This window comes from Heterodontus francisci, chromosome 13, assembly GCF_036365525.1.
Source record: "Heterodontus francisci isolate sHetFra1 chromosome 13, sHetFra1.hap1, whole genome shotgun sequence".
NCBI lineage: Eukaryota > Metazoa > Chordata > Chondrichthyes > Heterodontiformes > Heterodontidae > Heterodontus > Heterodontus francisci.
Window position 1 is genome coordinate 15,807,391 of NC_090383.1, and position 18,235 is coordinate 15,825,625.

General features: G+C 45.0%; 1 protein-coding gene across 10 annotated transcripts in view; it reads left to right on the forward strand.

Annotated features, from left to right (window-relative positions):
* The first annotated feature begins 1,541 nt into the window (after window positions 1–1,541).
* The window catches only part of ralgapa2 (Ral GTPase activating protein catalytic subunit alpha 2), a 616,204-nt gene continuing 599,510 nt past the window's right edge, over window positions 1,542–18,235 (forward strand). For all 10 annotated transcript variants that reach the window (XM_068044400.1, XM_068044396.1, XM_068044394.1 and 7 more), the window contains exon 1: window positions 1,542–1,867. In XM_068044400.1, the coding sequence (XP_067900501.1) occupies window positions 1,762–1,867 (106 nt within the window). In that variant the 5' untranslated portion in view covers window positions 1,542–1,761. The remainder of the gene's footprint in view (window positions 1,868–18,235) is intronic.

The following is an 18,235-nucleotide window of genomic DNA, read 5'->3' on the forward strand; positions in this document are numbered from 1 at the left end:
TTCCTCGCCGCAATTGTGCACCTCACTTCCAGCAAGCTCGCCACAGGAGTGGAGATAACCTAAAGGACAGATGGGAAATTATTCATCCTCTGTCGCCTCCACTCCAAAACAAAGGTCACTCCAACTTTACTCATGGGGCTTCAGTACGTGGATGGCGCTTGTTTATGTGCTCCATCGGAGACTGATCTTCAAGTCATTGTTGACTCCTTCACTGAAGCATACGAGAGGATGGGCCTTATTTTAAACATCCGGAAAACTATGGTCCTCTACGACCCAGTCCCGCAGCATAACATCATCCTCCGTCGATCAGGATCCATGATAAGACCTCGGAAAATGTGGACCATTTTCCATACCTCGGGAGACTCCTCTCAATAAAGGCAGACATAGATGATGAAATCTACCAAATGCTTCAATGTGCCAGCTCTGTCTTCGGCCGACTGAGGAAGAGAGTATTCAAGGACCAAGACCTCAAACCTGGGACGAAGGTCATGGTGTACCGAGCATCAGTGATCCCTGTGTTCCTATATGCTTCAGAGACTTGGACAATCTATAGCAGACACCTCAAGGCACTAGAGAAATACCACCAACACTGTCGCCACAAAATGTTTCACATTCATTGGCAGGATAGGCAGTCTATTGTCAGCATCCTTTCTCAAGCCAACATGCCCAACAGGAAGGTGCTAATCACCCGAAACCAGTTTTGCTGGGTGGACCACATCACTCCCATGCCTGACGCCAGGCTCCCAAAGCAACTGTTTTACTCAAGGAGTCCAGAGGAAATGCTTTAGGAATATTCTAAAGGCATCCCTGAAGAAATCCAACATATCCACCGACTCATGGGAGTTCCTGTCCCTCAATCACTCAAAGTGGAGAAGGTGCATTCGGGAAGGAACTGAGCATCTCATGAGGTTTTTATGCGAGCACGTGGAAGCCAAGCCCAGGCAGCAGAAGGAGCGCACAGCCAAGTAACTCATCTCTCTTACTCTTCAAACACCACCTTTCCCACATGTGGCAGAGTTGGTGGTTCGCACATTCGATTCATTAGCCATGTTAGAACACACTGAACCAGAGTGTCAGCAAGTCATCCTCCATCTCGAGAGACTACCTAAGAAGGAGGTAACTTTTGGTTTTGTCTCTCTCAGATGCTGAGCTGTCTACTGGTGCTTCAAGGATTCCTGATACTTGCTGCTTACTTGGACTCACTGTCTTCCAGCCATTGCTTTGGATGAATTTTGAGGGTGAACCCACTGCACCTTGAATATATTTCCCATCCGAAACTCATCAGCAGGATGCCAGACTCTGGACCATACCCTAGCCACCCATCCCCCACCCCCTTTCTCCTTCTCAGAAGTGCGGAAATTTCTGGAGTGTGACTTGAACCTACAACCTCCTGAACCAGACCATTAAGCTTATGGCCACGAAGAGTGAGGGCATTCCCAAACCCATTCATCATTTTTTGGAACTGTTTCAAGTTGGTGCGCACCACGTGGTCACTCCGCGCACGGCGCCTGACGTCAGCGCGAACGGAGGGGGGCGGGGCGGGGCCTCGATGACGTCGGGCGTATGGCGGCGAGTTCCGTGTTTACAGCCGGAGGACGGAGCGGAGCGCCGTGTCAGTGAGTGAGGCGGCCAAGAGGGAGGAGGACAACAGAAAAAAAGGACAGATAAAGAGATGCATCTGGCAGCTTGAGCGCGACTTTAAACAGGACAGCGAGCAGAGTCAATAATAAGACGGACGTTTCAGGCGGCTCGCGGAGCGGAATGTTTTCCAGAAAGGCTCATGGAGACGTCAATAAATCAACACAGAAAGTTCTGGACCCGAAGAAGGATGTGCTGACCCGCCTAAAGCACCTGAGGGCTCTGCTGGGTGAGTGAGCAGGCGGACAAGGTGTAATCGCGAACCTCCCCCGCAGTCACAATTTTGGGGCCGGCGGGGGAGTGGGATTTATGGCCTCGGGGTTTTAAACCCCCTCCCCCCCCCTGCCTCCCGGAGCTCCTCCAACCTCCAAACCAAAGGGCATCTGGATAACCGGTCCCAATCTCGCGGGAGGCGCGCAGGCGCCGACCAGATTGGCTTGCACTTCCTGCCAAAAGCATGAGAGAAATGTGACGGTGGATGTATTTCCATGAAACCCTCCCCACACACCAAACAATAATTTTAATTAAAGCTTTTTTCTGGGCATGGCAGTGTGGGAAACATGCACTGATTATATACACGCAATTACCTGGAGCTGTCATTTTTAGGTGGCTGCGATAAGCTCTCAATCTTCTGTGGCTTTGTCACTTGCTCACTGTTTCATGCCACACGCTAAATTATTTGTATCATGGAACTAAAAATTGCTATTGATGTTTCTGTTGTAGAACAGTTGTGAAGTTCAGAATTAGAAACGTCCTCATTCGATGCGTTACTTTGTAGTTTGATGTTCGTACAATATGCATTAAATTATCGAGCAACAAAGGCCTGCCTTGCATTGTTTTCCATCTTAAGTATCTGGTCAAGCAAGGTTCTGCATCCATGTGTATCTGCTGTTGATTTCATTTTTAGAAAATATAGTATACGTACAAAACAAGTCAAGTTTGGATAATCGATGGTGCACATGAAAGTTTTTTTTCATCTAAAGCATAAAAGCTCGAACTGAGGTCTGCAAGATTTGATTTCTGTCTATGCCACGAGTGTAGTTTGAAACTGTTTTTATTACTTTTTGACTGACATTTTTGTTGGAAACTACTGGAATGGTTTCTGCATTAATGGCCCCATTTTCCTCTGGATAGTTAACACTATATTGGAAGGTAGGACTGGGTCCCTGGGAATGTGTCAATATTTGCAGTGTGTTCGAAGCAAAGTTTGAAAATATTTCAAAGTGTATAAATTGTGAACAGTTATATTGTATATTAATTGTAGCGTGTATAGACTCTTGGATGTTCTGAATTTTTTGTACTGAATTGTTTTGTACTGTTTGGAATAATTAATTTGAAATATAAAATTGTGGCAAATTTGAGATAGGTGTTATAAATTATTTGACATTGGGCAAGTAAATTTCAGACAGCCTTCTTTGGTAATGGGGAGACTGAAATGCCTTTTACTGAATATTTGGATTTCTCTCTCTCTTTGGCCTCCTTGTCTCGGGAGACAATGGGTAAGCGCCTGGAGGTGGTCAGTGGTTTGTGAAGCAGTGCCTGGAGTGGCTATAAAGGCCAATTCTAGAGTGACCGGCTCTTCCGCAGGTGCTGCAGAAAAATTTGATTGTCGGGGCTGTTACACAGTTGGCTCTCCCCTTGCACTTCTGTCTTTTTTCCTGCCAACTGCTAAGTCTCTTCGACTCGCCACACTTTAGCCCCACCTTAATGACTGCCCGCCAGCTCTGGCGAACGCTGGCAACTGACTCCCACGACTTGTGATCAATGTCACAGGACTTCATGTCGCGTTTGCAGACGTCTTCGAAGCGGAGACGTGGACGGCCGGTGGGCCTGATACCAGTGGCGAGCTCGCTGTACAATGTATCTTTGGAGATCCTGCCATCTTCCATGCGGCTCACATGGCCAAACCATCTCAAGCGCCGCTGACTCAGTAGTGTGTATAAGCTGGGGATGTTGGCTGCTTCGAGGACTTCTGTGTTGGAGATACGGTCTTGCCACCTGATGCCAAGTATTCTCCGGAGGCAGCGAAGATGGAATGAATTGAGACATTGCTCTTGGCTGACATACGTTGTCCAGGCCTCGCTGCCATAGAGCAAGGTACTGAGGACACAGGCTCGATACACCCGGACCTTTGCTGCTCTTCTACAAAGTTTCTCTACATGTGGCACAAGTGAAGTTAAAGTAATGTTAAATAAAGCAGCTACTTCATATGTACACTGTACCGAGCTGAGACCTTGATAGAAATACTTGGTTTGTGATGGTATGTAAATTTCTGATTGTAATTAATTTTTTTATTCTGTCATGGGATGTGAGTTCCGCTGGCAAAGCCAGCATTTGTCTCCCATCCCTAATTGCCCGTGAGAAGGTGGTGGAATTCAATGTGAATTGCTTGCCTTCTGCTCTGTGAAGAGCCTAAACTTCTGCATCTGTGTTTTGAAGAATGATAGGTCTAGAATTCCCAGATGAGTTTTCTGATTTTCAGAATGTATATGTTTTGCAAACAGTTCTGCTGCTTGAGTGAGACCTTGTTCAAGAGCGATGCATCTGACTGGTATTCTAATGCTATGATAAATTTCTGCGTTACACCATGAAGTCTGCCATATGACGAACTTAACTACTAGCACATTTTTGGGATGAACTTTGTGCTTATTGAAGTATGTGATGCTGACTGGAGGAATGGAGCAATTCATTTTGAGCATCTGGTGTTAGCAACAAACACTCCTGGGTCAGGTTATCATAGTTAGATGCAAAGTAAGATTTTCTGTACTCTGACCTAACGTGTGGCTCAGCTCCAACCTCAAGTGCATCCAAGTTACAGCATTGTGCATTTTACCGGACCTCCTATAACCTTTTGAGTGAGATTGTCATTTTGTGCCATTTTGAGCAGTTTTATCCTGGATGCCAAACTCATTGGCAACCAGATTGAAGCTTCTCAAAGTCATTTTGCATAGCATCTGTACAGCCAATTAGAGTTTTTAATTCCATCAGTTCGGATTATGTTTGGAATTCAGGTCCTAGAGATGCAAGTCTGTTGCCATAACTCACTGATTCACGTAATTTCCCCCCTTCTCTTCCTCCTCCCCCCCCCCCCCCCACCCCCAATCAGCCAAAAATGTATGTACTTTTAGATTTGATGTAAAAGCATGGCATATTTAAGTTTAGAATTTTGGATTGATTTTTTCCCTGCAGTTATTTGCAGATCAAAAATAATCTCCTCTGATTTTTGGATTGAATTCTGCCTATTTAGATCACAAGTGGATCACCCATGGTATTGTCCATAGAAAATTAGAATAAAATTAATTTCTCAGTGTATGAGTAATGTTGTAGGTTTAGTTGTGAGGATCTGCAGCTTCTGGAATTTATGAAGTCCTATTGGCTAGTAAAAGAGCACGATGCAGATGTGCTTGAATGACATATTATAATGGGGCGGCACAGTGGCGCAGTGGTTAGCACTGCAACCTCACAGCTCCAGCGACCCGGGTTCGGTTCTGGGTACTGCCTGTGTGGAGTTTGCAAGTTCTCCCTGTGACCGCGTGGGTTTCCGCCGGGTGCTCCGGTTTCTTCCCACAGCCAAAGACTTGCAGGTTAATAGGTAAATTGGCCATTGTAAATTGCCCCGAGTGTAGGTAGGTGGTAGGAGAATTGAGGGAAGGTGGGGATGTAGTAGGGAATATGGGATTAATGTAGGATTAGTACAAATGGGTGGTTGATGGTCAGCACGGACTCGGTGGGCCGAAGGGTTTCCGTACTGTATCTCTCTATGACTCTAAAATCCTATTGAGAGGCCTCCTAAATGAATAACAGAATCATGATCATCATCCTTGATCGGTTACAGTTGAGTCCCTGTGACTGTCCTGCACTCCTGTTCCTGGTGTTTTGGACTGGTCATGGATACTTTTTAGTTGACTTTTATCTACTGCAACTGCGTCACTGTTTGCAAGTTGTAACTGTCATTTGCTAATTTAAGGATCAGCTCATCCGCCGTTTGGCCGCACTTCCTCCATCACGGGTCTCGCTATTCTCCTCCTGGTGCTCAAATATCCAAGGCTATTGGCACTTTCTGGAGTTGACCAGGTTACTTAACTGCCAGCTGGGTGCTTGGAGGTGGTTATGGGTAGTATCATCTTTTGTCATTACGGTAGCAGGTTTTAATAGCTTACTTGATGGGTATGACAGAATAATGATGCCCAAATAAGGAGTGTACTGCAAAATTGAGTTCATGATTATAGATAATGGTTTTATTGGAACAGGCTGATCTGTTCCTCAGTGCCATTTGATCTGCATCTCTTGACATCCTTAAATAATTTGTCAATCTCAATCTTGAAAATTTCAATTGACAGCATCCACCGCATTTTGGGGGAGAAAATTGCACCTCTCCACTACCTTTGTGTGAAAAAGTACTTCCTGATTTCACTCCTAAATGGCCTAGCTCTAATGTTTAAGTTTCTGTCCCCTTGTTCTGGATTCCTGGAGGAGATAGCTTCAGTGTATCTTGTCTATTGAATCCTTTTAACATTTTTAACACCTTTAATAATCTTCCAGACTCGAGGTACTGCAACCTGAATTTATGCAGCCTGTCCTCATAATTTAACATTATAAACCCTTGTATAACTCTGGTGTATCACCCTGCATCTCCTCAAAGCCCAATACATCCTTCTTGAGATTGGGTGCCCAAATTGTATGCAGTACTCCAGATGGGGTCTGATCAAACACTAAAATAAAAGCAAAATACTGCGGATGCTGGAAATCTGAAACAAGAACAAGAAATGCTGGAATCACTCAGCAGGTCTAGCAGCATCTGTGGAAAGAGAAGCAGAGTTAACGTTTCGGGTCAGTGACCCTTCTTCGGAACTGACAAATATTAGAAAAGTCACAGATTATAAACAAGTGAGGTGGGGGTGGGGCAAGAGATAACAAAGGAGAAGGTGCAGATTGGACCAGGCCACATAGCTGACCAAAAGGTCACGGAGAAAATGCAAACAATATGTTAATGGTGTGTTGAAAGACAAAGCATTAGTACAGATTAGGTGTGAATACACTGAATATTGATCTGATCAAAGCTGTGTACAACCCCTTTGAGATAAAAGTCAACATTCCATTAGGCTTTTTGTACCTGTCCACTATCTTTGATTGACATTGAAATCTCATTGCTCCTCCACAGTTTCTAGTCTCTCACCATTACTTTATTGAATCCAAATTGGATTATCTCACTTTAAGGTAATGTGTATGATAATGAAAAGGTAGGAGAGGCAGTTTAAATTAAATTGTGCAATTTTAAGGGGTGCAGGAACAAATTGATGTGCGTGTTCACGCACAAATCTTTAAAGGTGGCAGGACAGAAACTAACCTGGACCAGCCACATAAATACCGTGGCTACATAGGGGACGCGGTGGCGTAGTGGTATTGTCACTGGACTAGTAACCCAGAGACCCAGGGTATTGCTCTGGGGACATGGGTTCAAATCCCACCACAGCAAAAGGTGGAATTTGAATTCAATTAATAAATCTGGAATTAAAAAGCTAGTCTAATGATGGTCATGAAACCATTGTCGATTGTTGTTAAAAACCCATCTGGTTCACTAATGTCCTTTAGGGAAGGAAATCTGCTGTCCTTACCTGGTCTGGCCTACATGTGACTCCAGAGCCACAGCAATGTGGTTGACTCTTACATGCCCTCTGAAATGGCCTAGCAAGCCACTCAGGGCAATTAGGGATGGGCAATAAATGTTGGCCTGACCAGCGACGCCCACATCCCAGCATCTGATCTGAAGCGGATCAGAGGCAGGGAATTCTGGGGTGGGTAACTCATCTCCTGACTTCCCAAATCCCCTCAACTATTTGCAAGGCAGAAGCATTTGCAACAATCTTCAGCCAGAAGTGCCGAGTTGATGATCCATCTCGGCCTCCTCCTGAAGTCTCCAGCATTACAGATGCCAGACTTCAGCCAATTCGATTCACTCCGCGTGATATCAAGAAACGACTGAAGGCACTGGATACTACAAAGGCTGTGGGCCCTGACAATATTCCGGCAATAGTACTGAAGACCTGTACTCCAGAACTTGCCACACCCCTAGCCAAGCTGTTCCAGTACAGCTACAACACTGGCGTCTACCCTGCAATGTGGGAAATTGCCCAGGTATGTCCTGTACACAAAAAGTAGGACAATTCCAACCTGGCCAATTACTCTCTGCTGGTTGGAGTCAAACCTAGCGCAAAGGAAGATGGCTGTGGTAGTTGGAGGTCAATCATCTGAGCTCCAGGACATGACTGCAGGAGTTCCTCAGGGTAGTGTCCTAGGCCCAACCATCTTCAGCTGCTTCATCAATGACCTTCCTTCAATCATAAAGTCATTGATTGCACAATGTTCAGCACCATTCGCGACTCCTCAAATACTGAAGCAGTCCGTGTAGAAATGCAGCAAGACCTGGACAATATCCAGGCTTGGGCTGATAAGTGGCAAGTAACATTTGCACCACACGAGTGCCAGGCAATGACCATCTCCAATAAGAGAGAATCTAACCATCTCCCCTTGACATTCAATGGCATTACCATCGCTGAATCCCCCACTATCAACATCCTAGGGGCTACCATTGACCAGAAACTGAACTGGAGTAGTCATATAAATACCATGGCTACAAGAGCAGGTCAGAGGCTAGGAATCCTACGGCGAGTAACTCACCTCCTGACTCCCCAAAGCCTGTCCACCATCTACAAGGCACAAGTCAGGAGTGTGATGGAATACTCTCCACTTGCCTGGATGGGTGCAGCTCCAACAACACTTAAGAAGCTTGACAACATCCAGGTCAAAGCAGCCTGCTTGATTGGCACACCATCCACAAACATTCACTCCCTCCACCACCGACGCACAGTGGCAGCAGTGTGTACCATCTACAAGATGCACTGCAGCAACGCACCAAGGCTTCTTGGACAGCACCTTCCAAACCCGCGACCTCTACCACCTCGAAGGACAAGAGCAGCAGATGCATGGGAACATCACCACCAGCAAGTTCCCCTCCATGTCACACACCATCCTGACTTGGAACTATATCGCTGTTCCTTCACTGTCTCTGGGTCAAAATCCTGGAACTCCCTTCCTAACAGCACTGTGGGTGTACCTACCTCACATGGACTGCAGCGGTTCAAGAAAGCAGCTCACCACCAGCTTCTCAAGGGCAGTTAGGGATGGGCAATAAATGCTGGCATAGCCAGTGACGCCCACTTCCCATGAATGAATAAAAAAAATGTCAGGAATGTGATGGGATACTCTCCACTTGCCTGGATGAGTGCAGCTTCAACAACACAGCGGCGCAGTGGTTAGCACCGCAGCCTCACAGTTCCAGGGACCCGGGTTCGATTCCGGGTACTGCCTGTGTGGAGTTTGCAAGTTCTCCCTGTGTCTGCGTGGGTTTTCTCTGGGTGCTCTGGTTTCCTCCCACAAGCCAAAAGACTTGCAGGTTGATAGGTAAATTGGCCATTATAAATTGTCACTAGTATAGGTAGGTGGTAGGGAAATATAGGGACAGGTGGGGATGTTTGGTAGGAATATGGGATTAGTGTAGGATTAGTATAAATGGGTGGTTGATGTTCGGCACAGACTCCGTGGGCCGAAGGGCCTGTTTCAGTGCTGTATCTCTAATCTAAAAAAACACTCAAGAAGTTGGACATCATCCAGGACAAAGCAGCCCGCTTGAACGGCACTTCATCCACCACCTTAAGCATTCACTTCCTCCACCACTGGCAGCAGTGTGTACCATCTATAAGATGTACTGCAGCAACTAGCTAAGGCTCCTTCAGCAGCATCTTCCAAACCTGTGACCTCTACCACCTAGAAAAACAAAGCAGTAGATGGCGAGGAACCCTACAGGTGCAAGTCATACACCATCCTGACGTGGAAATAAATCGCCATTCTTGCACTGTCATTGGCTCAAAATCCTGGAATTTCCTCACTAACATCACTGTGGGTGTACCTACATTATATTGATTGCAGTGGGTCAAGAAGGCTGCTCACCACCACCTTGCCTGCACAGACACAATGGGCCAAGTGGCCTCTTTCTGTGCCTTAAACTTTCTATGATTCTCGAGGGCAATCAGGCATGGGCAGTAAATGCTGGCATTGCCAGTGACACCTGCATCCCATGAATGAATATAAAAAAAAGTTTATGAAGTTGTTTTTAAAAAAAAAAACATATGGGATCTTCGGCTTTATAAAGCAAGGTAAAGTACAAGTGCAAGTAGGTAAAGTTTAATAAGTCCCTGATTAGATTTTAGCTAGAGTATTGTGTCCAGTTTGGGGCACAACACTTTAGATAGAATATCAAGGGTTTGGAGAGGTGCGAAGGAGATTTACTAGAATGGTGCTGGGGTGAGCGAATTCAGTTATGCAGAGAGAATAGAGAAGCTGGGTTGTTCTCCTTAGAGCAAAGAATGTTAAGGGAGATTTCTTAGAGGTGTTCAAAATTATGAAGGGTTTTGATGGAGTAGATGGGGAGACACTGTTAGGATGGAAAGGGAGAAAATAATTGACAACCTAACTAAGATGAAAGAGGATAAAACCCCGGGTCCGGATGGCATACACTACCCAGACCCAAGAAAACTGGAGAGATGGTAGCGTAGGCACTTTATTTCATTTATCTATTTATTTGTGTGTGTGTGTATGTATAAAAAAAACACACATATATATCATATGCTTGGATTTTTAAAAAGTCTTTGTCATCAGCCATGTGATACCTTATTAAAGGTTAGGTCATGTGGAGTTGGGGACAAATAGTTGAACGGATAGTGAATTGGCTAAAAAGCAGAAAGTAGGGGTAAAGGGTAGTTATTCAGATTGAAAGAAGGTAGAAAGCAGTGTTGCACAAGGATCAGTGCTGGGACCACTGTTTATAATTTACATTCATGATTTGAACTTGGGAACAAGTGGCGATCAAAATTTGCGGATTATACCAGACTGAGGGGTATAGCTAACACTGAGGAAAAATGCAACGTAATCCAAGAAGACAGTAGAAAACTTGCAGACTGGGCAGTTAAGTAGCAAATGAACTTAACATAGATCAGTATGAGCTTTGGTAGAAAAAAACAGAAATATCACCTACACTGTAGAAAATAAGAAAAGGAAAAACTTGCAGGGCTATGGGGAAAGAGCAGGGCAGTTGAACCAACTGGATAACTTTCAAAGAGCCAGCACAGGCACAATGGGCTGAATGGCCTCCTTTTGTGTTTTATGATTCTACTATGCCTTCTAACTTAATGTCAGCTGCAAACTTGGTTACGAATTTCTCTATTTGTTCGTCCAAGTCATTGATATTTATGGTGAAAAGCTGAGTCTCCAGAACAAATCCCTGATGGACATCACTAGTCACATTCCACTAATATAATTGCATTGCTTCATCCCTACTCTGACTCCTACCTTGCAAAGAGTATTACGGTACAGAATTTTAAAGGACAGTTGTTTTCCAACCAGAAAAGCCATCTTAATAATCCACTATAATCAGCATAGGTATTGTTTTGTTTGTTCCTGAATTAATGCCCTAATCCAGGGTTGAAATTACATTAGGCGCAATATTTTTTGTTCAGTGGCTGCAAGGGAAAGAAAGATTGGGGGTTTAAGGTTTCGAATAACGACAGGAAAAGTGAATGAAGGTTTTGGTGCAGGGGGTTGGGTGGGATGAGGGTGAACAGAGTTGGGTTTTTCAAATACTTATAGATCTTGGGATTAAAACCTAATTTGTCTCCGACACCCATTGAGAATTAAATTTTCTAAATTGAGAGCAAGAAATTAGGTATTCTATTTTGTATGTGGTGCAGAATGTTGCTTTGAACTGCCAGCAGCTAATTTGCATTTCTTTCCTGGTATAGGAGGTATTGTTTTTCAGCAATTTGTCATAAAGAATATGTTATGTCATAGGAATGGTGGATGCTGTAAACCTGTTGACAGCTAAAAATGAAATGTTCTCTTATTGCCAAGGCATATAATGACTTGATTTAATGATGTGTATACATTTAGCTAATGGTTGTCGCAGCTTTTACATATGTTTGCTTCGAGTGTGAAAACAGTTTAATCGCTTTCTATCTTGTCAAGTCAGTTTTTCATTGAGAATTACAATCACAGAATTTTTTTACTTTACATGTGTTGTTTAAAATGTTATGTTATATGGTACAGTCCTTAAGGCCGGGGGAGGCGCTCGCATCGTAGTATTGTCACTGGACTAGTAACCCAGAGACCCAGGGTATTGTTCTGGGGTCATGGATTCGAATCCCACAGAAGGTGGAATTTGAATTCAGTTAATAAAAATCTGGAATTAAAAAGCTAGTCAAATGATGGCCATGAACCATTGTTGTAACAACCCATCTCGTTCATGAATGTTTTTACCTGGTCTAGCTTACATATGACACCAGAATGACCCACAGCAATGTGGTTGACTCTTAAATACGCTCTGAAATAGCCTAGCAAGCCACTCAATTGTATCTAACCGCTACGAAGTCTATAAGGAATGAAACTGGATGGACCACCTGGCATCAACCTAGGCACAGATAACGGCAAACCCAGCCCTGTCAACCCTGCAAAGTCCTCCTTGCTAACATCTGGGGGCTTGTGCCAAAGTTGGGAGAGCTGTCCCACAGACTAGTCAAGCATCAGCTGGACATAGTCATACTCACCGAATCATACCTTACAGACAATGTCCTAGACACCGCCGTCACCATCCCAGGGTATGTCCTGTCCCACCGGCAGGACAGACCCAGCAGAGGTGGCGGCACAATGCTATACCATTGGGAGGGAGTTGCCCTGGGAGTCCTCAACATCGACTCCAGACCCCATGAAATCTCATGGCATCAGATCAAACGGGGACAAGGAAACCTCCTGCTGAATACCACCTACCGCACCCCCTCAGCTGATGAATCAGTACTCCTCCATATTGAACACCACTTGGGGGAAGCGCTGAGCATGGCAAGGGCGTAGAATGTACTGTGGGTGGGGGATTTCAATGTCTATCACCAAGAGTGGCTGAGCTGGCCGAGTCCTAAAGGACATTGCTGTTAGACTGGGTCTGCAGCAGTGGTGAGGGAACCAACAAGAGGAAAAAATATACTCTACCTCGTCCTCACCAATCTGCCTGCCACAGATACATCTGTCCTTGACAGTATTGGTAGGAGTGACCACCGCACAGTCCTTGTAGAGACATAGTCCTGTCTTCACAGTGAGGATACCCTCTAACGTGTTGTGTGGCACTATCACCTTGCTAAATGGGATAGATTTCGAACAGATCTCGCAACTCTAAACTGGGCATCCATGAGGCGCTGTGGGCTGCAGCAGAATTGTACTCAGCCACAATCTGTAACCTCATGGCCCAGCATATACCCCACTGTACCATTACCATCAAGCTGGGGACCAACCCTGGTTTAATGAAGAGTGCAGGAGGGCATGCCAGGAGCAGCATCAGGCATACCTCAAAATGAGGTGTCAACTTGGTGAAGCTACAACTGAGGACTACTTGCATGCCAAACAGCATAGGCAGCATGCGATACACAGAGCTAAGCGATCCCATAACCATCGGATCAGAGCTCAGCTTTGCAGTCCTGCCACATTCAGTCATGAATAGTTGTAGACAATTAAACAACTAACTGTAGGAGGAGGCTTCATAAGTATCCGCATCTTCAATGATGGGGGTGCCCAGCACATCAGTGCAAAAGAAAAGGCCGAAACATTTGCGCCAATCTTCAGCCAGCAGTACTGAATTGATGATCCATCTCTGCCTTGGAGTCGTACCAAGCGCAAAGGAATTTGGTTGTGGTTGTTGGAGGTCAATCATCTCAGCTCCAGGACATCACTGCAGGAGTTCCTCAGGGTAGTGTCCTAGGCCCAACCATCTTCAGCTGCTTCATCAATGACCTTTCTTCAATGTCAGAGATTCCTGCTCCCATTTCTCCCCTTACTGATGGATCTTGACTTCAGGATTTTTATAAAGGACAAATTGCACAGACACAGGGTTGGACTGAACCACTAACTTGTTTATTAAAACCCTCCTAACATCCTGATCCAGGACCTCTAAACGAATTTAAAGGACAGCACATAACATCTTGATTGGTTAGTCCGATTTAAACTACATCGCCGTTCCTTCACTGTCACTGGGTCAAAATCCTGGAACTCCCTTCCTAACAGCACTGTGGGTGTACCTACGCCACATGGACTACAGTGGTTCTAGAAGGCAGCTCACCACTGCCTTCTCCAGGGCAATTGGGGATGGGCAACAAATGCTGGCCTTGCCAGTGAAGCCCACAAGAACAAATAAAATAAAATAAAAAATTGCAAAATATTAGAATTAGGGCTAACATATGTGCCATAACGAATGATTATGCCACATATGTTTGTGCAATAATACATGTATTAAAAAAAATGGGATCTCCCATGCTCAAAATAAAGTATAATTCTCCCAAGCTCCTTTTTCCCCTATTTTTCTCACTCATCCTCCTCACTTCCTCCTGAAACAAGCTTTTTCTGTTCTCATTCTCTTCTTTCACTTTTACCCTCCCTTCCTCTTTCAGCCCTGGACGAGAGAGAGAAACCAGTATCCCCCTTTTTCATTGTCATAGCATTTTTCAATTTTTAGTAAGGCTGTAAATAGTCTTGGGTGGGGAAAATGTAGATTTTTGACTTTGGGACACATTGTTGTGCTTTTGAGATAAATGGCTAATTTCTTCCTCCCTTCTTAGAGGCAAAGACCGCAGCCTGATCAAGTGCTAGGTTACTTTGTAAAGCTAAGATGTTGAGCGCCATCTTAGTGTCCAGTTTGTTTGTTTGTGAGATGATATCTTGTAAACTGCTTTTACCAAATTTGACAGATAATATTGCCCATCCACTGGTGGATTCCCATATAAGGTATTTAATTACAACTATTATGTAACTTGCTTTATCGTAAATGTTTTAGAAACAGGTGTAGGTCCTTGAGCCTGTTCCAGCATTCTATTAGATAATGGTTGAATCACATTAAACAAGTTTAAATCCATCATTAACAAGTGCATTTGTGCAAGGTTGAAGATACGCTGAGCTTTCAGGAAGGCAGCAGAGGTTGTTGAAATCTCTAAGTCGCCTTACCCTCACCGATTGACTCTTCCCCATAGCAGTAATGTTTGGATTTCTTTGTCATGCAGGAAAACCCCTGTTAAGCACAGGCATTTAATTGAGCATCATCAGAGTGCTTCTCGTTTGACTGTGCTTCAACCCAGAACAGGACATCCATTACTTTATTGTAAGCTTTGTGGATTGTGACATGTCAAGATTCAAACCAAGTGATTAAATTCATCAGTTGTGTAGCAATCTTGGCAACAAACAGAACCTCCTCATTAAACTAAGCATTGTTTAGAAAGGTTACAATGTCTGTTAAAAGCTGTGTTTTCGTTGTCAGTGTGAGCTTTTCAGAGACAAAATATGAGTAGTATTTCAATGAGCTGCATGATGCTGTACTGTCTGAAACCAAGAATTCCAGCGTGTAATTACTGTCTCTAGAGGAAGGGCAATGTTTAGTTCCCCAATTTCAGCAATTTTAGCCGCATTTGCAATGTGTTGCCTGTATCGAAGGTGTGGCCAGGGCAATGTTTGAAGATCTTTTTAATGTAGCTGACCAGTTTGTCGACTTTACCAAACTTGCTTTTCCACTACTCACTGATGAGAAATTATATGTGAATTACTTGTAATATGGACAGCATTAGGCATTACACGTTGGAGAACAGATTTGAAAGATTTTGTCATGTAAGTTGCATTGTCACTAATGAAAGCAAACACTTTGTTGAAATCTGCACTGTATTTTGAAATGGCTTTGATTATTGCTTGGGAAGCTGTGGTGTAAGTAACAGCTTCTAAGTGGACGCAGGCTGCGAGCACTGTTAGCTTTCCTGACTCTGTATCTTCGGCCTTAGCAGACATAAAATCAAACAAAACATGCAGCACATAGTTGTCTTGCTTGTCGGTGGATTCATCACAAATAATTGTAAAAGACTCACACGTGTTAATCTGAGACTTCATCTCCTCACAATGTGTAGTAAAAACATTTGGTAGTAGTCCTGTGGTTTATTTGTACTTGACACGCAACCACCATTTTGCACACTACGTTGAATGAATACCTGCAGCTTTGGGCGATCAATTTTTTCCAATGGTATGTTGGTGCTTGCAAAAGCATCCACAAGTTTCATTGTGACGAACTGACAATTTTCTGAGCTCTCTGTTAACTTCTTAAAAAGAGATTAAATCGTGCAAGCTCGTTTTCCAGCAGTGCAATGTCTGATGCTCTCTTTCTATTGTGATGGCTTTCGGGCTGTAAGTGGCGCTGAACTGTTGCCCGCCATGTGTGATCCAACAAAACATTGCAGCTTGTACAAAACCGTATTCCAGCATTGGCATCTGGCATTTGGCTTCCAAATTTTTTCATTCGATGTGCTGCAGTAATGGCCCTTTTTGATTTGTTCATTCTGACATTCTCACTTGTCTGCTAATACTTGAGACTGCTTCTCTCAAAACTGCATTGGAAGCCCTCCCTTATCTACAAACCAGCAAATTGAGCCTTATGTGTGTCACTAAAACATGCGATGTTAGCAAAATGCCCTGCAATCAGCAAGGTGAGCCCTGTTGCAATGAATAAAATGCATGAAGTTCGCAAAATAGCTGGTTTCATGAAGGATCCAAGATTTCACAGGTCGTGGCTCGTTCTTCACAGCCAAGAACTTGGTAGGGCCTGAATCCAGTACCCCAGATGGGGTTGAAAAATGGATATGTAACAAATGTAAATGAGTTATCCCTTTATGCCCCACCTCAATGAATTTCGCACTCGGCATGACTTTGAGCTCTTCTTCTGACCCCTTACACTCCGGCTCACTTCTTTGGCCAGGAGTCCTCCCCCCGACCAGCAGACCCATTCACCCGCCTCCAGCATTCTCTCTGCCCTGGACCCCTCCCTCTGGCCTCTTACCCTCTCTTGATCTTTTAATTGAAAACTGTCAGCGCGACATCAGCTGTCTCAATATCTCTGCCCCCCTCACTCACTCTAACCTGTCCCCTCTGAACTTGCTGCACTCTGTTCTCTCAGGCCTAACCCCGACATTGTCATCAAACCTGCAGACAAGGGTGGTGCTGTTGTTGTCTGGCGGACCGACCTTTACCTTACAGAGGCTCAGCGCCAACTCTCAGGCACATTTTCCTGCTTCCCCCGGACCACGACCCCACCACCGAACATCAAGCTACTGTCCACAGGACTGATACTGACGTCATCTCCTCTGGAGATCTTCCCTCTATAGCTTCCAACCTCATAGTCCTGCAACCCTAGACAGCCTGCTTCTACCTCTTTCCCAAAATCCACAAACAGGACTGTCCCGGCAGACCCATTGTTGCAGCCTGTTCCTACCCCACTGAACTTATTTCTTCCTATCTTGAATCTATCTTTTCTCCCCTGGTCCAGTCTCTTCCCACCAACATCTGTGACCCTTCTGACGTCCTACGTCATTTTGACAATTTCCAGTTTCCTGGCCCTAACCACCACCTCTTCACAATGGGCTTCCAATCTCTCTACACCTCCATCCCCCACCAGGATGGTTTGAGGGCTCTCCGCTTCATCCTTGAACTGAGGCCCAACCAGTCCCCACCCACCACCACCCTCCTCCGCCTGGCTGAACTTTTTCTCACATTGAACAACTTCTCCTTCAACTCCACTCACTTCCTTCAAGTAAAAGGTGTTGCTATGGGTACCCGCATGGGTCCTAGTTATGCCTGTCTTTTTGTGGGATATGTCGAACATTCCTTGTTCCAGTCCTACTCAGGCCCCCTCCCCCGACTCTTTCTTTTTCCAGTACATTGATGACTGTATTGGTGCCGTTTCCTGCTGCCACCTGGAACTAGAAAACTTTATCAATTTTGCTTCTAATTTCCACCCTTCTCACCTTTACATGGTCCATCTCCAACACTTGCCTTCCCTTCCTTGACGACTCTGTCTCCATCTCTGGGGATGGGCTGTCCACTAATATTCATAAACCCACCGACTCCCACAGCTACCTCGACTACACTTCTTCACACCCTGCCTCCTGTGTGAACTCCATTCCATTCTCCCACTTTCTCCATCTCCGACGCATCTGCTCTGATGATGCAAGCTTTCACGACAGCACTTCTGATATGTCTTCCTTTTTCCTCAGCCGAGGATTCCGCGCCCCCCCCCCACCGTGGATGACAGGGCCCTCAAACGTGTGGGAAATGGGCTGGACACCTCTACCCTCACACCTTCCCCTCTCTTCCGGAACCTCATCAGGTTCTCACTTTCTGCCCCACCAGCCTCCACATCGAAAGAATCATCCTCTGTCACAGCCAGTGTGATGCCACTACTGAACGCATCTTCCCCTCCCTTCCCCTGTCAGCATTCCGAAGGGATCGTTCCCTCTGTGACACCCTTGTCCATTCCTCCATTACCCCCACCACCTCATCCCCTGTAATACCTGCCCATTTACCTCCTCTCTCCTCACTATCCAAGGCCTCAAAAACTCGCTTCAGGTGAAGCAGCGATTTGCTTGTACTTCTTTCAATTTAGTATACTGTATTCGCTGCTCACAATGTGGTCTCCTCTACA